The sequence below is a fragment of the Pseudophryne corroboree genome, chromosome 1 (assembly GCF_028390025.1).
Source record: "Pseudophryne corroboree isolate aPseCor3 chromosome 1, aPseCor3.hap2, whole genome shotgun sequence".
NCBI lineage: Eukaryota > Metazoa > Chordata > Amphibia > Anura > Myobatrachidae > Pseudophryne > Pseudophryne corroboree.
In genome coordinates this window covers 416446810-416469917 of record NC_086444.1, presented here as the reverse complement: position 1 = coordinate 416469917, position 23108 = coordinate 416446810, and the positions used below count along the sequence as shown (strand labels likewise).

At 46.5% G+C, this 23108-nt stretch overlaps 1 protein-coding gene across 2 annotated transcripts in view; it reads left to right on the top strand.

The window, feature by feature from the left end:
- DTX1 (deltex E3 ubiquitin ligase 1) overlaps positions 1-23108 on the top strand; it is a 166783-nt gene that overhangs the window by 95509 nt on the left and 48166 nt on the right. For both annotated transcript variants that reach the window (XM_063913321.1, XM_063913322.1), the window contains one exon: positions 20081-20142. In XM_063913321.1, coding sequence (XP_063769391.1) covers positions 20081-20142 — 62 coding nt within the window. The remainder of the gene's footprint in view (positions 1-20080; positions 20143-23108) is intronic.

Below are 23108 nucleotides of genomic sequence, written 5' to 3'. Positions count from 1 at the left end.
GGAGCTCTACTGAGTTTCTCTGAAAAGACTTATGTTAGGTTTTTTATTTTCAGGGAGAACTGCTGGCAACAGTCTCCCTGCTTCGTGGGACTGAGGGGGCAGAAGTAGGAACCAACTTCCTAAAGAGTTTCATGGCTCTGCTTCTGGCTGACAGGACACCATTAGCTCCTGAAGGGAACTGAACGCTAGCCGTGCCTAGATGCTCACTCCCACAGCACGCCGTCACACCCCTCACAGAGCCAGAAATCAGAAGACAGGGGAGTGTTAGAAGATAGATCTTCAATCAAGAAAGTGACGGCTAAAGGTACCACGCGGCTGGCTGGAGCGCAGCGCGTCATGTTGCCCACACATACACAGGCGCTGCAGGGTGCAGGGCGCGGGGGGGCGCCCTGGGCAGCATGAAACCTATGGAAAGTGGCATAAATAAGGGGCATAAGTTGCTGAGGCACAGTCCTACCCCCGCCAGTATAGAAAATTACCTCATAAAAGCTGAGGAGAAACACCATTGAAGAGTGGAGCTTCCTCCTCAGTCAGCCAGCACACTGCTCAGCGCCATTTTCTCTCTCTCCTCAGGCTGCAGAGACAATGCTGGTCCTCCTCCACTACTGAACAAGTATCAGGGTGCAAAACAGGGGAGGGCCGCAATGAATTTGGTGCTATATAATTGTGTGATTAACATTATAAAAGCGCTGCATGTCAGTGGGCATTTTGTGTTCACAGACATTGTGTTACTGGCGCTGGGTTGTGAACTAGCAAATCCTATCTGTGTCATTCTGACAGATTTTACTGTGGGTCTGTCCCCTATAAGTCCCGGAGTGTCTGTGGTGTGGTTGTGCACGTGTGTGACATGTCTGTGGCAGGTAACTCTGTGGAGACATGTTAGGGACACAGAGGTGTAATATGACACCAAGAGCCTGACTGGGTGAAAGGTTGCATGATAGTGTGAATCATATCAGTAAGAGGTTGGACTGAATCTCATACAGAAAATGAAAATAATCTGCTGAAGATGTGATTTTTAATAGTTCTGCCTTTTATCCACAGGGACCTTTCTGGGTCACATACAAATTTGCACAAGTAGTACAAACTGATAACAACACGGACTCTGATTCCTGTTTCGACACTAGTGATTCCAGGGGAATAGGTCCTAAGTTATCAAAAAAGCATTCAAAACATGTTTCTCTGACGTCCTAAGTGGATGCTGGGGACTCCGTCAGGACCATGGGGATTAGCGGCTCCGCAGGAGACAGGGCACAAAAGTAAAAGCTTTAGGATCAGGTGGTGTGCACTGGCTCCTCCCCCTATGACCGTCCTCCAAGCCTCAGTTAGGTTTTTGTGCCCGGCCGAGAAGGGTGCAATCTAGGTGGCTCTCCTAAAGAGCTGCTTAGAGTAAAAGTTTTATTAGGTTTTTTATTTTCAGTGAGTCCTGCTGGCAACAGGCTCACTGCAACGAGGGACTTAGGGGAGAAGAAGTGAACTCACCTGCGTGCAGGATGGATTGGCTTCTTAGGCTACTGGACACTAGCTCCAGAGGGACGATCACAGGTACAGCCTGGATGGGTCACCGGAGCAGCGCCGCCGACCCCCTTGCAGATGCTGAAGAGAGAAGAGGTCCAGAAATCGGCGGCTGAAGACTTCTCAGTCTTCATGAGGTAGCGCACAGCACTGCAGCTGTGCGCCATTGCTCTCAGCACACTTCACACCAACGGTCACTGAGGGTGCAGGGCGCTGGGGGGGGCGCCCTGGGCAGCAATGAAAGTACCTATACTGGCTAAAAATACATCACATATAGCTTCTGGGGCTATATGGATGTATTTAACCCCTGCCAGGTTGTCAGAAAAACGGGAGAAGAAGCCAGCCGAAAAGGGGGCGGGGCCTATTCTCCTCAGCACACAGCGCCATTTTCCCTCACAGAACTGCTGGAGGGAAGGCTCCCAGGCTCTCCCCTGCACTGCACTACAGAAACAGGGTTAAAACAGAGAGGGGGGGCACTTATTTGGCGATATGATTATATAATAAGATGCTATAAGGGAAAACACTTATATAAAGGTTGTCCCTGTATAATTATAGCGTTTTGGTGTGTGCTGGCAAACTCTCCCTCTGTCTCCCCAAAGGGCTAGTGGGGTCCTGTCCTCAATCAGAGCATTCCCTGTGTGTGTGCTGTGTGTCGGTACGTGTGTGTCGACATGTATGAGGACGATGTTGGTGAGGAGGCGGAGCAATTGCCTGTAATGGTGATGTCACTCTCTAGGGAGTCGACACCGGAATGGATGGCTTATTTAGGGAATTACGTAATAATGTCAACACGCTGCAAGGTCGGTTGACGACATGAGACGGCCGGCAAACAAATTAGTACCTGTCCAGGCGTCTCAAACACCGTCAGGGGCTTTAAAACGCCCATTTACCTCAGTCGGTCGACACAGACACGGACACTGACTCCAGTGTCGACGGTGAAGAAACAAACGTATTTTCCTTTAGGGCCACACGTTACATGTTAAGGGCAATGAAGGAGGTGTTACATATTTCTGATACTACAAGTACCACAAAAAAGGGTATTATGTGGGGTGTGAAAAAACTACCTGTAGTTTTTCCTGAATCAGATAAATTAAATGAAGGCGCTCACACGCTTATCACAAGTGGCGTTACCGTCTCCAGATACGGCCGCCCTCAAGGAGCCAGCTGATAGGAGGCTGGAAATATCCTAAAAAGTATATACACACATACTGGTGTTATACTGCGACCAGCGATCGCCTCAGCCTGGATGTGCAGCGCTGGGGTGGCTTGGTCGGATTCCCTGACTGAAAATATTGATACCCTTGACAGGGACAGTATTTTATTGACTATAGAGCATTTAAAGGATGCATTTCTATATATGCGAGATGCACAGAGGGATATTTGCACTCTGGCATCAAGAGTAAGTGCGATGTCCATATCTGCCAGAAGATGTTTATGGACACGACAGTGGTCAGGTGATGCAGATTCCAAACGGCACATGGAAGTATTGCCGTATAAAGGGGAGGAGTTATTTGGGGTCGGTCCATCGGACCTGGTGGCCACGGCAACAGCTGGAAAATCCACCTTTTTTACCCCAAGTCACATCTCAGCAGAAAAAGACACCGTCTTTTCAGCCTCAGTCCTTTCGTCCCCATAAGGGCAAGCGGGCAAAAGGCCAGTCATATCTGCCCAGGGATAGAGGAAAGGGAAGAAGACTGCAGCAGGCAGCCCATTCCCAGGAACAGAAGCCCTCCACCGCTTCTACCAAGTCCTCAGCATGACGCTGGGGCCGTACAAGCGGACTCAGGTGCGGTGGGGGGTCGTCTCAAGAGTTTCAGCACGCAGTGGGCTCACTCGCAAGTGGACCCCTGGAGCTTACAAGTAGTATCCCAGGGGTACAGATTGGAAATTCGAGACGTCTCCCCCTCGCAGGTTCCTGAAGTCTGCTTTACCAACGTCTCCCTCCGACAGGGAGGCAGTATTGGAAACAATTCACAAGCTGTATTCCCAGCAGGTGATAATCAAAGTACCCCTCCTGCAACAAGGTGTTTCTTCTGCGGTGGCTGCAGAGTGCTCATCTATTAAAGGGCCGCAGATTCGGCATTCAGGACTGGGTCCTGGTGACCACGGATGCCAGCCTGAGAGGCTGGGGAGCAGTCACACAGGGAAAAAATTTCCAGGGAGTGTGATATAGTCTGGAGACTTCTCTCCACATAAATATACTGGAGCTAAGGGCAATTTACAATGCTCTAAGCTTAGCAAGACCTCTGCTTCAAGGTCAGCCGGTATTGATCCAGTGGGACAACATCACGGCAGTCGCCCACGTAAACAGACAGGGCGGCACAAGAAGCAGGAGGGCAATGGCAGAAACTGCAAGGATTCTTCGCTGGGCGGAAAATCATGTGATAACACTGTCAGCAGTGTTCATTCCGGGAGTGGACAACTGGGAAGCAGACTTCCTCAGCAGGCACGACCTCCACCCGGGAGAGTGGGGACTTCATCGGGAAGTCTTCCACATGATTGTGAACCGTTGGGAAAGACCAAAGGTGGACATGATGGCGTCCCGCCTGAACAAAAAACTGGACAGGTATTGCGCCAGGTCAAGAGACCCTCAGGCAATAGCTGTGGACGTTCTGGTAACACCGTGGGTGTACCAGTCGGTGTATGTGTTCCCTCCTCTGCTTCTCATACCCAAGGTACTGAGAATTATAAGACGTAGAGGAGTAAGAACTATACTCGTGGCTCCGGATTGGCCAAGAAGGACTTGGTACCCGGAACTTAAAGAAATGCTCACAGAGGACTCATGGCCTCTGCCGCTAAGAAGGGACTTGCTTCAGCAAGTACCATGTCTGTTCCAAGACTTACCGCGGCTGCGTTTGACGGCATGGCGGTGGAACGCCGGATCCTAAGGGAAAAAGGCATTCCGGAAGAGGTCATTCCTACCCTGGTCAAAGCCAGGAAGGAGGTGACCGCACAACATTATCACCACATGTGGCGAAAATATGTTGCGTGGTGTGAGGCCAGGAAGGCCCCACGAAGAAATTTCAACTCGGTCGATTCCTGCATTTCCTGCAAACAGGAGTGTCTATGTGCCTCAAATTGGGGTCCATTAGGGTTCAAATTTCGGCCCTGTCAATTTTCTTCCAGAAAAGATTGGCTTCAGTTCCTGAAGTCCAGAAGTTTGTCAAGGGAGTACTGCATATACAACCCCCTTTTGTGCCTCCAGTGGCACTGTGGGATCTCAACGTAGTTCTGGGATTCCTCAAATCACATTGGTTTAAACCGCTCAAATCTGTGGATTTGAAATATCTCACATGGAAAGTGACCATGCTGTTGGCCCTGGCCTCGGCCAGGCGAGTGTCAGAATTGGCGGCTTTGTCTCACAAAGCCCATATCTGATTGTCCATTCGGACAGGGCAGAGCTGCGGACTCGTCCCCAGTTTCTCCCTAAGGTGGTGTCAGCGTTTCACCTGCACCAGCTTATTGTGGTACCTGCGGCTACTAGGGACTTGGAGGACTCCAAGTTGCTGGATGTTGTCAGGGCCCTGAAAATATAGGTTCCAGGACGGCTGGAGTCAGGAAAACTGACTTGCTGTTATCCTGTAGGCACCCAAAAAACTGGGTGCTCTTGCTTCTAAGCAGACGATTGCTAGTTGGATGTGTAGTACAATTCAGCTTGCACATTCTGTGGCAGGCCTGCCACAGCCAAAATATGTAAATGCCCATTCCACAAGGAAGGTGGGCTCATCTTGGGCGGCTGCCCGAGGGGTCTCGGCTTTACAACTTTGCCGAGCTGCTACTTGGTCAGGGGCACACCCTGGCTGAGGAGGACCTGGAGTTCTCTCATTCGGTGCTGCAGAGTCATCCGCACTCTCCCGCCCGTTTGGGAGCTTTGGTATAATCCCCATGGTCCTGACGGAGTCCCCAGCATCCACTTAGGACGTCAGAGAAAATAAGAATTTACTTACCGATAATTCTATTTCTCGTAGTCCGTAGTGGATGCTGGGCGCCCATCCCAAGTGCGGATTGTCTGCAATACTTGTACATAGTTATTGTTACAAAAATCGGGTTATTATTGTTGTGAGCCATCTTTTCAGAGGCTCCGCTGTTATCATGCTGTTAACTGGGTTCAGATCACAGGTTGTACAGTGTGATTGGTGTGGCTGGTATGAGTCTTACCCGGGATTCAAAATCCTTCCTTATTGTGTACGCTCGTCCGGGCACAGTATCCTAACTGAGGCTTGGAGGAGGGTCATAGGGGGAGGAGCCAGTGCACACCACCTGATCGGAAAGCTTTACTTTTGTGCCCTGTCTCCTGCGGAGCCGCTAATCCCCATGGTCCTGACGGAGTCCCCAGCATCCACTACAGACTACGAGAAATAGAATTATCGGTAAGTAAATTCTTATTTTTAGCTATAAAGGAGGTGTTAGAAGTTACGAAGCTTCCTCTTTTACCACAAGGAGAGGTTTTACTTTAGTAAAGACGTAATGTAATTTTCCCTCCACCTCAGGAGTTGAACAGTCTCTTGGAGGGAGTCTGATTTAACCTGAAAAGAAATTTCAGATTCCCAAAAGGAATTCAGGCAGCTTACCTTTTTCCAAAAAAGGTGGGAGTCACCCCGCATTTTAGACAGGGCCCTGTCATAAAAGAGAAAAGGTGTTTCTCCCTGCACCTGGAATGGCTTCACTTAAGGAGCCGACAGACCGCAAGTGAGTGAGGTGATCTATTGATGTGGCCAATGGGACACTACTCAGGCCTACCATTGTCTGTGAGTCGGTGAGTAGTGCTATTGAAAAGTGGTCAGAAAACTTGTCATTAGACATTGACACAATAGATGGAGACGAGATACTCCTAACGTTAGGTCATATCAAAGACGCTGCTGCGTACGTACTAGAAACCATGAAATATATTAGTTTCTTGGGATCAAGAATCGCTACCATGGCAGTATCGGCTCGGAGGGCGTTGTGGATTTGCCAGTGGAATGCTGATGCAGATTCCAAAAGAAATATGGAGGCTCTCCCGTATAAAGGTGAGGCCTTGTTTGGTGATGGGCTGGATGCGTTAGTCTCTGCGGATACCGCAGGTAAGTCGACATTCTTGCCTTATGCACCTACACCGGCGAAAAAGACACATCACTCTCACATACAGTCCTTTCGGCCCAACAAATACAAAAAGGCCAAAGGTTCTCCCTTTTTTGCAGGTAGGGGAAGGGGAAAAGGAAAGAAATCTGCAGCGTCTCCCGGATCGTAGGAGCAGAAGTCCACCCCTGCTTCTGCCAAATCTGCAGCATAACGCTGGGGCTCCCTTGCGGGAGTCCGCTCGGGTGGGAGCACGTCTGAAACTTTTCAGCCAAATCTGGATTCAATCTGGCCTGGACCAATGGGTCTTACAAATAGTGTCCCATGGGTACAAACTAGAGTTTCAAGACGTCCCCCCATGAACGATTTTTCAAATTGACCTTGCCAGCTTCTCTTCCGGGAAGAGACGCAGTAACAACGGCAATTCCAAAATTTTGTCAGGATCAGGTCATTGTCCTGGTACCCTTGGCACAGTAAGGAGAAGGTTTTTTATTCAAGCCTCTTCGTAGTTCTGAAGCCGGACGGCTCGGTCAGACCGATTTTAAACCTGAAAGATCTGAATCTCTACCTGAAAAGGTTCAAGTTCAAGATGGAATCCCTGAGGGTAGTGATTTCCAGTCTGGAAGAGGGGGACTTCATGGTGTCAGTAGACATAAAAGATGCTTACTTGCATGTTCCCATTTATCCTCCTCACCAAGCTTATCTGAGATTCGCAGTACAGGATTGCCATTACCAGTTTCAGACGTTGCCGTTCGGACTCTCCACGGCACCGAGGGTATTCACCAAGGTGATGGCGGAGATGATGGTCCTCCTTCGTTAAAAAGGAGTCAATATAATTCCTTATCTGGACGATCTCCTGATAAAAGCGAGATCCAGGGAACAGTTGGTGCAGAACATCGCACTCTCCCTGTCAATACTCCAACAACACGGTAGGATCATGAATTTTCCAAAGTCGCAGTTGGAACCGACGACAAGATTGTCCTTTTTAGGGATGATTCCGGACACAAGAGTATTTCTTTTTTTTTTTTTTTTATACATATTTTTATTGAAGCAATATATGAATTACATACATAAATTTTCACAATAGGTCAAACCTATGTCAAATAGAAAAAAGCGAAAGGGGAGTAAATAACAATACCACTGAGTCCCCAATCATGAGACACTCCAAACACATTACAAACAATAATATTACACTTACATGGAACATGCCTCTCGGGGCTTCAGTAACCATTAGATTAAGAGCTGGTCCAATCAGCTGACCCAGACGCATGCAGGTGGGGACAAAAAACAAAATTATGAAAAAAAAAAAAAACATTTTAAATTGCCCGTGACCATATGCCAACCTCCCCTCGGTCGTCTACCGAGCTAAGAATGGCTTTCAGTTCTGTAGCACAATCGGCGGATCCCCCGCAATCGTTCTAGTCAAAAACCATTCTGTATTAGATAAAGAGTTATGGAGCTGCTTCTTGACTGCTGTCGACAAGGTCGTTATATAGCTTTCCCATACCTCAAAGAATCTCTGTATCTTAGTATCTTTGTCTAGCAAAATTCCTATCCATTCCATCCGAAAGAGATAAAATAATTTGGCTTTAAACAACGAAAGTGTAGGTGGATCTCTAGCAATCCATACTTGCAGAATAGCCTTTTTTGCCGCTATACTAACTGCCAGAAGTAGCTTCCTACTTCCCTGTGAGAGACGTAGGTCCGGTGAGACTATGCCAAAAAGCGCCCATTTTGGGCACAATCTCCAATAATTCACTAGGTTAGTCGTTAAATAATTCCTTATCCTTATCCAGAACTGTCTAATCAAAGGGCATGGCCACAAGCAGTGATATAGGTCTGCCTAGGGAGAGCCACATTTCCAACAAGCATGCGTGTCAGCTAGTCCTATGAGACATCTTCTATGAGGCGATAAATAAGTCCTGTGCAAAATATTAAGAGACATTTCTTTGTACCTAGAAGAAGGAAACAGTTCACAAGCTTTTGCATGGGCCGTAAGCAAGTCAGTCGTCTCGAGCCCCGGGAGACATTCTGTCCAGGATCGGATACCTCCCTGTCCAGTAGAGTAGTCTAGAACCGTCCGAAAGTATCCATAAGTCATTGATATTGCCTTGCTAGTTCTCGGGGCTTGTTGCAGTAATTTATCTATCGAATTGCTCCAATCCATAGGTGAGAAACCGCTAATAGTAGCAGAAAACATGGAGTTGGGCCAACAAAAAGGCCACAGGATAGGCCAGTAAAACTGGATGTCTAGCAGTGGCTTCCTGGAATGTGAGCGGCCTCAGGTTTTGCAAATCTACCAAGTGAGCTAACTTGGAAACACCCCCCATTCGCCAGATGTTGAATGGATAATGCGCCCTACGGAGAGTATTTCTTCCAGTGGAAAAGGCTCTGGAAATCCAGAAAATGGTCAAACAAATATTGAAACCAACAAGCGTGTCAATCCATCAATGCATTCGGTTGTTGGGGAAAATGGTAGCGGCCTACAAGGCCATACAGTTTGGCCAATTTCATGCCAGAGTATTCCAGTGGGACCTGTTGGACAAGTGGTCTGGGTCCCACCTACACATGCACTGGAAAATAATCCTGTCCCCCAAAGCCAGGATTTCGCTCCTGTGGTGGCTACACAGTTCTCACCTACTAGAGGGACGCAGGTTTGGGATTCACGACTGGGTCCTAATAACCACGGATGCAAGTCTCCGAGGCTGGGGAGCTGCCATACAGGGGGAAAGCTTCCAAGGAAAATGGTCAAGTCAGGAATCCTGCCTTCACATAAACGTTCTGGTATTGGAGCCATTACAACGGCCTTCTACAAGCAGTACATCTTCTTCAAGATCCCGTGCAGATCCAGTCGGACAATGTAACAGCAGTCGCGTACATAAACAGGCAAGGCGGAACGAAAAGCAGAGTGGCAATGGCAGAGGTGACAAGGATTCTTCTCTGGGCAGAAAGACATGTTAGAGCTCTGTCAGCAATTTTCATTCTGGGAGTGGACAACTGGGAAGCAGACTTCCTCAGCAGACACGATCTCCATCCAGGAGAGTGGGGCCTCCACCAAGAAGTCTTCGCAGAGGTGACAAGTCTTTGGGGAGTTCCTGAAGTAGACATGATGGCATCTCGTCTAAACAAGAAGCTTTAGAGATATTGTTCCAGGTCGAGAGACCCACAAGCAATAGCAGTGGATGCACTGGTGACCCAGTGGGTGTTTCAGTCGGTTTATGCTTTCCCTCCACTTCCACTGATTCCAAAAGTTCTCAAAATAATAATAAGAACAAGAGTTTGAGCAATCTTCATTGCCCCAGACTGGCCAAGGAGGGCTTGGTATCCAGATCTTCAGGAGTTGCTCATAGAAGATAACTCGGCCTCTTCCTCCTCGAGAGGACCTACTACAGCAGGGTGTGTATCAAGACTTACCGCGGCTACGTTTGACAGCATGGCTGTTGAGCGTTGGATCCTAGCCCGAAAGGGTATTCCCAAGGAAGTCATCCCCACTCTTATTCAGGCCAGGAAAGGAGTAACGTCTAAACATTACCACCGTATTTGGAGAAAATATGTGTCTTGGTGTGAATCCACGAAGGCTCCTACGGAAGAGTTTGAGTTGGGACGTTTTCTCCATTTTCTGCAGGCTGGTGTGGATGCGGGCCTTAGATTGGGGTCAATCAAGGTCCAGATTTCGGCCTTATCAGTTTTCTTTCAAAAACAATTGGCCTCCTTTCCAGAAGTTCAGACGTTCGTGAAAGGGGTTCTGCACATCCAGCCTCCATTTGTGCCTCCAGTGGCACCATGGGACCTTAATGTGGTGTTGCAGTTCCTTCAATCAGATTGGTTTGAACCTCTGCAGGAGATAGAATTGAAGTTTCTCACTTGGAAAGTGGTGATGCTTTTGGCCTTGGCATCCGCAAGGCGGGTGTCTGAGTTAGGGGCCTTGTCTCACAAGAGCCCTTACCTGATCTTCCATGAAGATAGGGAAGAGTTAAGAACTCGTCAACAATTTCTTCTAAAGGTGGTTTCGTCCTTCCACATAAACCAACCTATTGTGGTGCCAGTAGCTACTGACACTTTCACTGAGTCACAGTCTCTAGATGTGGTTAGAGCTTTGAAGATTTATGTCGCAATAACAGCTTGATTACGGAAAACAGAGGCTCTGTTTGTCCTGTATGCTCCCAGCAAGATTGGGTGTCCTGCTTCTAAGCAGACTATTGCGCGCTGGATCAGAGGGACAATTCAGCACGCTCATTCTACGGCAGGCTTGCCGGTACCGAAGTCGGTGAAGGCCCATTCTACTAGGAAAGTGGGCTCATCCTGGGCGGCTGCCAGAGGCGTCTCGGCTTTACAACTTTGCCGAGCAGCTACTTGGTCAGGGTCAAACACATTTGCTAAATTTTATAAGTTTAACACCTTGGCCGATGAGGACCTCAAGTTCGGTCAATCGGTACTGCAGGGTCATCCGCACTCTCCCGCCCGTACTTGAGCTTTGGTATAACCCCATGGTACTGAAGTGGACCCCAGCATCCTCTAGGACGTATGAGAAAATAGGATTTTAATACCTACTGGTAAATCCTTTTCTCCTAGTCCGTAGAGGATGCTGGGCACCTGACCCAGTGCGTACTTTGGGGGTCATTCCGAGTTGTTCGCTCGGTAAAAATCTTCGCATCGCAGCGATTTTCCGCTTAATGCGCATGCGCAATGCCCGCACTGCGACTGCGCCAAGTAAATTTGCTATGCACTTAGGAATTTTACTCACGGCATTTTCATCGTTCTGGCGATCGTAATGTGATTGACAGGAAATGGGTGTTACTGGGCGGAAACAGGCCGTTTTATGGGCGTGTGGGAAAAAACGCTACCGTTTCCGGAAAAAACGCAGGAGTGGCCGGAGAAAGGGGGAGTGTCTGGGCGAACGCTGGGTGTGTTTGTGACGTCAAACCAGGAACGACAAGCAGTGAAATGATCGCAGATGCCGAGTAAGTCTGGAGCTACTCAGAAACTGCTACAAGGTGTGTAATCGCAATATTGCGAATACATCGTTCGCAATTTTAAGATGCTAAGATTCACTCCCAGTAGGCGGCGGCTTAGCATGAGCAAATCTGCTAAAATCCACTTGCGAGCGAACAACTCGGAATGACCCCCTTTACCTGCAGTTTGTTCTTTATAGTTACACAAGTTGTGTTTCATTTGTTTTCAGCATGTTGCTGTAAATGGTTCATGCCTTTTTTGGCGTGTGTCATGTTGAATGCCATGTTGTGCGGCATGGTTGAGGTGTGAGCTGGTATGAATCTCGCCATTAGTATAAAAGTAAATCCTTTCCTCGAAATGTCCGTCTCCCTGGGCACAGTTCCAATAACTGAGGTCTGGCGGAGGGGCATAGAGGGAGGAGCCAGTTCACACCCTTGAAAAGTCTTAAAGTGCCCATGGCTCCTGCGGAACCGTCTATACCCCATGGTACTGAAGTGGACCCTGGCATCCTCTACGAACTAGGAGAAAAGGATTTACTGGTAGGTATTAAAATCCTATTTTTTCAGCCATTGCTGAGTTCAAGCTAGTTAGCTTGGTTTGCCTTGTATGTGTGAGCTGGTGTGAATCTCGCCACTATCTGTGTTAAATCCTTCTCCGTCTCCTCGGGCACAGTTTCTAGATTGAGTCTGGTAGGAGGGGCATAGAGGGAGGAGCCAGCCCACACTCTCAAACTCTTAAAGTGTCAATGGCTCCTAGTGGACCCGTCTATACCCCATGGTACTAATGCGGGCCCCAGCATCCTCTACGGACTACGAGAAAAGGATTTACTGGTAGGTAATTAAAATCCTATTTTTATTATGTAATCTCTTATGGGCAGGGCCCTTTTTCCTCTTGTTTGTCCGTAGCATTATACTTTCTTTCAGTGTTCCTTGGTGGTCATTCCGAGTTGTTCGCTCGCTAGCAGTTTTTAGCAGCCGTGCAAACGCTATGACGCCTCCCACTGGGAGTGTATTTTAGCTTAGCAGAAGTGCGAACGAAAGGATCGCAGAGCGGCGGCAAAGTTTGTTTGTGCAGTTTTAGAGTAGCTCAATATCTACTCAGCGCTTGCGATCACTTCAGACTGTTCAGTTCCTGTTTTGACGTCACAAACACGCCCTGCGTTCGCCCAGCCACGCCTATGTTTTTCCTGGCATGCCTGCGTTTTTTTGAACACTCCCTGATAACGGTCAGTTGACACCCAGAAACGCCCACTTCATGTCAATCACTCTGCGGCCAGCAGTGCGACTGAAAAGCTTTGCTAGACCCTGTGTGAAACAACATCGTTCGTTGTATTAGTACGTCGTGCGTGCGCATTGCGCCGCATACGCATGGGCAGAAGTGCCGTTTTTTTGCCTCATCGCTGCACAGCAAATTAATGCAGCTAGCGATCAACTCGGAATGATCACCCTTGACTCTTGTCTTTGAGGGTTCATGTACTAACATTGGCCTTTTCTCAGTGCTAAGAAAAATCCTACATTACCGCATATCTCAGTAATGCATGATGTATTAGCGCTGAATGGTATGATTTGCGGAGAGATGTTGCGATAAGTCACCTCTCCAGTGATCTCTGCCCTAGCTGTAATGCATCAGCCTAGCTCAGATGTGATATGTAATGGCTCCCAGATACTACGCGACCCTGTTGACCTTTTGACCCTGTCAACCTAATGCATGTCTACCATTAGTGGTAAACCTATTGATTGTAGACCTTTTTAGTGTAGATCTAATAATCCACACCCCATTTACTGTACCTATGATATGCCAAGATTCAGTGTTACTTTGTTTATTCCCTGTATGTTGCTGCTGACAACTATGTGCTACCTCAAAATTTAAAAAATATGGGTTTGAGATTTTGTTGTGTGGGTGATAGTTGAAGAGTAAGGGGGGTATTCAATTAGTGCCGTTTTCTCGACCAGTCAAAAAAAGGCACCTTTTGCCCGTTTTTAGGTTGAATTTACAGTCGACCTATTCAATGCCCGTGCTTTCTCTTTGGTCGAAAAATCCAGCACTAGCGAAAACTAAGTGGTTTGGCAAAATCTCAGGTGTTTTTGCCTGTTTTTGGTGCAATTTTCGCTCATGCCGATTCGACAAAAAAAAAGTGAAACGGCATGAGTGAAAATGGGTGAAAATGCCCGCATTTGAATACCCTATGTCGAATAACCCCCCAAAGTGTAGATACTATTTGACATTAGTATTATTGTGCTTTATATTTAAGGCTTAAATACAAAAGATAGTAATAAAAGCTAATTATACTAATATCAATTATTGGCTTCACTTATACCCCTTTCACACCAAAATCCCGGGTCTGACCCGGGATTTGGAACACGGTTCCAAATCGGGTCAGACCAGGAGCAGACCCCTTTTACACCTGCACCTCCGACTTGGGCTATTCCCGGGTCACGGGTGCAGTGGAACTGTTCTGACATCTCCAAGTGCTGGGAATGTCGTTCCCCCTATGCTCTGACTGGGACCTGGGTCGGATGACCTGGGTTACCTGTTCACATCGCCATGTAACCCTGGTTATTTTTCAAGGACCTTTTCACACTGAGCTCCGACAAAGGACCACCATTGTAATAACCTAGGTCAAAGCGGCGGTGTGAAAGGGGTTCAACTGTCACCCACACAACAAAATCTCAGCCCCATACTTTGTTGTGTAATATGAGACTAGTGGTTGAGTGTCGGTGGGTGGTATGTCATACCTGTTTCCCAGCAGCTGTTGTATGTCCTGGCCTTCTGGAAGCTTTCTGGCCACGCTTCTTCTGCCCTGAGGCTAGGCAGGGAGAATGGGAACCCCAGAGAGCACCCAAACAGTTCACTACACGTGAGGACAGTGACTAGAGATTTATTACACTGGAACAAAGAGTCACTGGTGCTAAGTGTAAAATGGTTAGGTTTAGAAAAGGGGCAACTGAATATCAAGTATTAGATCAATTGCAATCATATAACATGCAAGAATACTAGCCATTAGCATTGCAATAGCACAGACAAAGCATGTCAAGCATCAAGCATTAGCATGGGTAATAACACTGTACTGTAAATAAAAATGTCCACTATCATGTCCTTTGTGTCCACAAGATGACAAGTAATACATTAGTAACTGAAAGCAAAATAATGTCTCTAGCATCCATCAGTTGGCAGGGAATGCAAATACAGTTAAGGCCTGTACACACTGGCCGATATATCGGCCGTTCAATAGAACGGCCGATATATCGCGGGTCCGTAGGCCAGTGTGTACGGGCGAAATGGCTGTGAACTCCATTGTTCACAGACATATCGCGTCAGCCCTGCAGCACAGCCGACGGCCAATATATCTACCGATATATTGACGCACGCATCGCTGTGTGTGTACGGGCGACCAGCCGACCGTCCATACACATGCTGCGGCAGTCAGCGGTGTGTACACGCCCGCCCAGTTCATGACATCAGTCCCCGACAGATCGGGCAGTGTGTATGCACAGAACACTGCCCGATCCGTCCATAGATATATCTGCAGATCAACTGATCTGCAGATATATCTATCAGTGTGTACCCACCATTAGAAGCAATGTATTGTCTCTAGCATCCAATAAGCAGGGTTCATGAACAAACAAACATGCACATTAACCGGATAATGCAAGTTCCTTACTGGCAGGTTATGCAGCTTTGAAGTGCATATAAATAGTCAGTGTGGTTTTCTTACAATCCTGTTATCATACAAGTTGTAACACTGAGCACTAAGCAGGATGACTCTTTGTATACATGCTGCCAGTTGCTGCTCCCTGTACTGTGAACTGGCCAAAGCGTTTGGCTTAGAAGTCTCTCTCTTATCACTGAAGAAGGGGTGTTCAGTGGGTATTACATGCTCTCAACTCTGGGGCTGTGGTACCTATTGCTGCTGCTGAGTCCCTCAGCTTCACTACAAAGTATCTGTCACACAGTTTTATTGCTGCACTTTGTGTCTCTCCTCATGCAGAGCTATTTCCATGCAGGCTAGCAGGGGGTACAGAAGGTGTGGTGGTACATTACATTGCTCCTGGCAGTGGTCCTGTCCTGGCTCTAACTCCCCTCTTCCCAGCTGGTGAGCTGGTCGGTACTGGCTGTCTGTCAGTGCTGGCTCTGACTGGAACTCGCTGGGTAAAGAACTTCCTGCCTCACGCTGTCTGGCACTGATGAGTTGTTTCTCACTTCTCCTGTGTTGTCCTGCTGTCCCCAGCTGCTTACCCTGAGAGCTCACACTACCGGCGATGCTAGATTCAAGTGGGCTAAGGGTACTTTTCCGTCAGGGGGAGGAGCCACAACACAAGGGGAGGAGCTACACCAGCAGGATAGTTCCTCTACTATCCACGCCACCAACTATTACCTTTAGTAATCAGGTGGCAAGCAAAGCGGAGCGGAGCGAGCCACCGAGCCCGAAGTGTGGTTGAGCTAAGCGAGCCCGCGAGGGTACTTTTCGGGTACCTTGTTCACCTGTAGCTCCTCCCCCTGGTGACGTGTCTCCTCCCCTAGGTACGTCAGAAGGTCCCTTCTCCCACTCCGATATAGAATCAACCTCAGAGCTTTCTCTCTCTCCATAGGCTCCGCCCCCATTCAGTTCACAGGTCAGACTGTTGCTGGTGCTCTGGATCTTTCCACTCTCCAGGTGCTGTGGCTGTCATCCTTCTGGGTCCTAGTGTTTCCCTGCTAGCTGCTGGCATCAACCAGTAGGGGATCTGCTAACCCCTGCAGCACTGGAGCATCTATAACACAGGGCAGCACTATAAGTCCATTTACAAACATGATATCCACTATTATTGATAGTATTTTACTGGGGTATCACAGTTACATACATTTACATGCCTCACAGTCCTGTGGAACACACCCTCCTACCATGTTTATTAATTGGCATGCTCGCTCTGCAGTGGAAACCATTTTGCTTCACACATCTATGCCCTGTCCTATAAAATGGCTAGGAGTATGTAAATATAATTTTTCTGATGTCAGATGGCACTTGGGCCTCTTGTGCTGTGCTGCCAGTTCTTAAATGGCCCTGATGTCCTAAAGATAATTATTTAAAATTCAATAACATTATATTACTATCATGTATGATAGTTTAAGGTCAGGCATTATGTAGTGCAGTAATATAGATCACAAACATAGAACTTGTTATTCTTGATGCTCAACAGCTAGGCATTGTGGTTGCCATTACCAATGCATTGTGTAGAGGAAATTGAGTACTTTAAAGTAATTGATTTCATCATGTATTACAATGTCAGGAGTGACAGTAATCATCATTTACAGACCCCCTTAGGACAAGAAGTCACTGTAATTCAGTAAGTGGCATTGTGTACTTCTGTCAAGAATACTTTCCTATTCACTTTTGCTCAAGTTGTGCCAGATAGCCTCTCTCAGCACGTCAGGTCTATTATCTTGCTCACTCAAAATGTGCTTTTTATTTGCATCAGTAAAGCAACTGGGTGCAAAAAAACTACGATCCTAGCTTGCACTGATAATTTTATGTGCGGCAGTTGTGCACGACTGCATCTGAATCTGTGCACTAAGTGCTGCAACAGAGCAGCCTCAAGACAAGTTCCGTGGTGCTTCATCTGCGACTTTGTATTAATTTAAAACGTATTCCTGTGTGGTTAAAATCGCAGCTCAGCATCTCTGGTACACTGCGAGTGGTGTTTTGCTGCGTCTGCAAATGTAAAATATAAAGAAAATATGGTACATTGTTCTTCTCAGAACGTCTCTGTTGCATCAGATGTCTCGCGCCATAGACAGAAGGGGCGGGATGTACTAACCTTGAGTGGTACATTCCGCCATACATCGCATCTAAACTAATTGCATATGTGCTAACGTATGCGATTAGTACTGCAAAGGACAGCTCTCCTGATAAGAGCTGTCCTTTGCGATCGGCGCCAGTACCAGGACTTCCAGGTTTATGTCCCGGGAGTCTGTCTGCGCATGTGCAGCTGTTGCGGGGGATTCCTCTCAGCTAGGAAAAGTGGAAAGAAGCCCATAGGCTTCTATAGGGTAATGCCAGCAAAAGCTGGCGTTACCCACCGTGTTGTAGCTCTGGCATCTAGGGCTTAGTACATTTGGAATTGCAGTAAAAACCTGAAAACATGTTTTTTACTGCATTTTTGCATTAGTACATCCCACCCCTTGGTATATGAAAACACACACACACATGCACACATATACTGTATATAGATGTGTATATATACAGTATATATATATATATATATATACACACACACACACACACACACACACACACACACACACACAATCCCTGTTGATAAACAGGGATTATGTGAGATTAAGGTCTGAATGCCGGATCCTAGACACGTAAGGGATACACACAGCTATATACAGTATATGTCTATACAGTGGGGCAAAAAAGTATTTGGACAGCCACCGATTGTGCACGTTGACCCACTTAAAAAGATGAGAGAGGTCTGTAATTTCCATCATAGGTACACTTCAACTGTGAGAGACAGAATCTGAAAAAAAAAACCAACAGGAAATCACATTGTATGATTTTTAAACAATTTACTTATATATTCTTGTGGAAAATAAATATTTGGACACCTACCAAGCAGCAAGATTTCTGGCTCTCACAGACCTGTTACTTCTTTAAGAAGCTCTTCTATCCTCCACTCGTTACCTGTATTAATGGCACCTTTTTGAACTGGTTATCTGTATAAAAGACACCTGTCCACACACTCAAACAGTCAGACTGCTACCTCTCCACCATGGCCAAGACCAGAGAGCTGTCTAAGGACACCAGGGACAAAATTGTAAAGCTGCACAAGGCTGGGATGAGCTACTCGACAATAGGCAAGCAGCTTGGTGAGAAGAGATCGACTGGTGGCGCAATTATAAAAAAATGAAAGAAATACAAGATCACTGACAATCTCCCTCGACCTGGGGCTCCATGCAAGATCTCACCTCGTGGGGTATCAATGATCTTGAGAACGGTGAGGAGTCAGCCCAGAACTACACGGGGGGGCCTGGTCAATAACCTCAAGAGAGCTGGGACCACAGTCACAAAGGTTACCATTAGTAACACACTACGTCATCATGGATTGAAATCCTGCAGCGCCTGAAAGGTCCCCCTGCTTAAGCCAGCACATGTCCAGGCCCGTCCAAAGTTTGCCAGTGACCATCTGGATGATCCAGAGGAGGATTGGGAGAATGTAATGTGGTCAGATGAGAGCAAAATTGAACTTTTTGATATAAACTCCACTCGCCGTGTTTGGAGGAAGAAGAATGATGACTGGCATTCCAAGAACACCATACCCACTGTGAAGCATGGGGGTGGAAACATCATGCTTTGGGGCTGCTTTTCTGCAAAGGGGACAGAACGACTGGTCCGTATTAAGGAGAGGATGAATGGGGCCATGTATCGTGAGATTTTGGGCAAAAACCTCCTTCCCTCAGTAAGAGCATTGAAGATGGAACGTGGCTGGGTCTTCCAGCATGACAATGACCCCAAACACACCGCCCTGGCAACTAAGGAGTGGCTCCGTAAGAAGCATTTCATGGTCCTGGAGTGGCCTAGTCAGTCTCCAGACCTCAACCCAACAGATAATCTGTGGAGGGAATTGAAAGTCCGTGTTGCCCGGCGACAGCCCCAAAACATGACAGATCTTGAGGAGATCTGCATGGAAGAGTGGGCCAAAATACCTGCTACAGTGTGTGCAAACCTGGTCAAGAACTACAGGAAACGTTTGACCTCTGTAATTGCCAACTGAGGTTATAGTACAAAGTATTGAGTTAAACTTTTTGATTGTCCAAATATTTATTTTCCGCAAGAATGTCCAGATAAATTGTTTAAAAATCATACAATGTGATTTCCTAATTTTTTTTCAGATTCTGTCTCTCACAGTTGAAGTGTACCTATGATGGAAATTACAGACCTCTCTCATCTTTTTAAGTGGGTCAACTTGCACAATCGGTGGCTGTCCAAATACTTTTTTGTCCCACTGTATAGACATATACTGTATATAGCTGTGTGTATCCCTTACGTGTCTAGGATCCGGCATTCAGACCTTAATCTCACATAATCCCTGTTTATCAATGGGGTTAGCAGGTGGTGTTTTTGTCAGGAAGCTGGCTTTACGCATTGCCTGATGTCACATAAGGGGGGTTAGACAACCACACACAGGTACATATACATCCCGCTCAGGTGTCTGAGTGTGGGCTTCTGCCAGATCTTTGATATGCAGCAAGTCTTACTGGTGTATAAACTGACTCAGGATCATCATGAAGATAATATTACATGTGAGGTGAGTGGAAGTAAGGTTACAGATTTGCACTGTTTTACATGTTTGTGTGATGTGTCTCTGACAGCATCTTAACCAAAGATCAACGTTGAAGTGATAGGCATTACTGGCAGGCATTCAGTGGTGTGTATTGCAGAGTTGATTTTAGTTGTTCTCTAGGATTTAGGAAGACATCATTTTCTGCTGTAACACAAGTGTTGTTATTTTTCTGCTTGTATAGTGACTGTTACTTTGATACAGCAACCCTGAATTTGTTGTGTATCTTCCTTTAGTGTGCCAGCTCTCCCTGTGAAGAACCTAAATGGGACAGGCCCTGTGCACCCAGCTCTGGCAGGTGAGAAACAAACATTTTGCTTTAATTACTTCAAGTTAGAAACACTGGTCCCAGTGCAGGAAACATGCTGGCTCTAAATACCAGCTTGATAAAAAATCAAATAGTTTAATAATTAGTAACATTGTACAGTTTTGTATTACTAAATAAAATATAAAAGAAAACTGTACATTTTGTATTACTAAATACAATATGAAAATCTGTATCCAAGTGCTTTCTTGATTAAAAGCTGCCCTGTTGCACAGTTTCTTGTGCAAATTAGGAATTAGCTGGATCTCCATTACAGATGGACATATCAATATATCATTAACATGTGTTGGTAACAATGTGGCCTGGAGCAGATATCCTTTCGCACCTCACAAATTTCAGGCTTTTAAATTGTAAAATATATGTATTTTTATTGTCCAATTCTTAGACCAGACATTGCAAAAAAAAAAAAATTGTGAACTAACCTGTACTAGATAGTAATCTGACCAAAAGACATTAGGCTGATTACTATCACTGCAAAGCCTTTTTGCAGATGTCATATAAAGTGTGTAAATCCAACAGGCTTTACCATATCATGGTAAATTGTTAATCATGGTGCATATTGCAGTGTCATACTGGTATCTTAGCCCTAGTGATATGTGCCAGTAGCATAAGTGATCTAGTGTTTACGCTAGGATTATTTGGAAGGGTGCTTGTCACTGAGGAGAGTTTATTTTAGATTTGGAGAGCAAAATTTTAGATGTGATGCAGTGCTATATGTTGCATATTATGAGTGCACTAATGTGAGGCTTAGTACCCTGTCAATCTCCTACATGTGTTTTCAATTACCCACCCCGCAACCTCCCCACATGCATCAGACCACCCCAAATGCCCATTTAATGTCTGTTGAACCCCTCACATGCCCCTTCATTGCCACTCAGTCCTCCCCACATGCCATCAGGCCACAACACACATGCCTCTGCAATGCCCATTAGACACCCAAAGTGCCCATTGAACGACCTTACAAGCCCCCTCAGTCATCCCTACATGCCATCAGACCACAACACATGCCTCTGCAATGCCCATCAGAACACCCTAAATGCCCCTTCAATGGCCATTGAACCCCTTCCCATGCCCCCTCAGTCACCCCACATGCCATCAGACCACAACACATGCTCCTGCAATGCCCATCAGATCACCCCAAATACCCCTTTAGTGTCCATGAGGCCACATCATATGTACCTTCAGTGCCCGATACATGATGCACATAAGGTAGTAGGGTGTGCTGGTGTTTGCCATTGCACTGTTTGACATCTGTTTTTTCTTAGGATCTGTTTGTTCCACAATGAAGTATTGTCATTTTTTATGTTTCTTCCTGTGTTCTGCTGTGTGATAAAAACTGCCACAGTGTTTGAAGACTGACATATGTTTACATAAATCCATTATCAAAGGTGAAAAGAATATAGGGTTATAAAAAATATGATGCTGCATGTTGTACATACCGGCTCCAGGATCCCGTCCATTTCTCACCAGTAAGATGAAATGAGATGCTCCTGATGCTGCAATATCCCCGGTGTTCCATGAGGATGCAAGAGACATGCCGACAGCTGCGGAGCTGATGTAGTAATGGCCACGGAACACAAAAAGTGGGATAAGCAGATAGACTTAGATAGAAGTAAGAGCTATAGGGGTATATGCAATTGTGGTCGAATTCCCGAAATTGGCGAATTTCGGGTCATTTTCGACCAAAAAAAAAAATTCGCCTATGCAATGCAGTGCTTTCCGACCAAAAAACGGACTTTCAAAATTCGACTTTTTGAAATTCGACTTTTTGCAAATTCGACTTTTCTGCAATGATACAAGTGCTGCAATTCGACCAAAGCATATTCAATTCAAGTTTGGAAATTCGACAGCAGTGCTTTTAGACAGCAAATTCGTCATTTTCAATCCGCCACACTTTGGAGGGTGAAAACAAATAAAAAAATTTTAAACATGTTTTTTTTGGTGTTTTTTTTTTGGGGAATAGCAGATCTATTTATATTAGAAGGGATTAGGTACTTTTTTTTTTTGGGGGGGAGGCACAAATATTATTTATATATTTTTTAAAATATTTTTATTTTTTTTTTATTTTATTGCTGGAACGGTAAAATCAGAAAAAAAAATGGCGTGGGGTCCCCCCTCCAAAGCATAACCAGCCTCGGGCTCATTGAGCTGGTCCTGGTTCTAAAAATGCGGGGAAAAAATTGACAGGGGATCCCCCGTATTTTTAAAACCAGCACCGGGCTCTGCGCCTGGTGCTGGTGCCAAAAATACGGGGGACAAAAAGAGTAGGGGTCCCCCGTATTTTTAACACCAGCATCGGGCTCCACTAGCTGGACAGATAATGCCACAGCCGGGGGTCACTTTTATGCCGTGCCCTGCGGCCGTGGCATCAAATATCCAACTAGTCACCCCTGGCCGGGGTACCCTGGGGGAGTGGGGACCCCTTCAATCAAGGGGTCCCCCCCCCCCAGCCACCCAAGGGCCAGGGGTGAAGCCCGAGGCTGTCCCCCCCCATCCAATGGGCTGCGGATGGGGGGGCTGATAGCCTTTTGTGATAAAAAAAAGATATTGTTTTTTCCATTAGTACTACAAGTCCCAGCAAGCCTCCCCCGCAAGCTGGTACTTGGAGAACCACAAGTACCAGCATGCGGGAGAAAAGCGGGCCCGCTGGTACCTGTAGTACTACTGGGAAAAAAATACCCAAATAAAAACAGGACACACACACCGTCGACAGTAAAACTTTATTTCACACTACCGACACACACATACTTACCTATGTTCACACGCCGACATCGGTCCTCTTCTCCATGTAGAATCCACGGATACCTGAAAAGCAAAGTTCAATATACTCACCTCAGGGTCCAGAGATAAATCCACGTACTTGGCAAAAAAAGAAAACGCAAATACCCGCTCCAGAACGGACTGAAAGGGGTCCCATGCTGACACATGGGACACCTTTC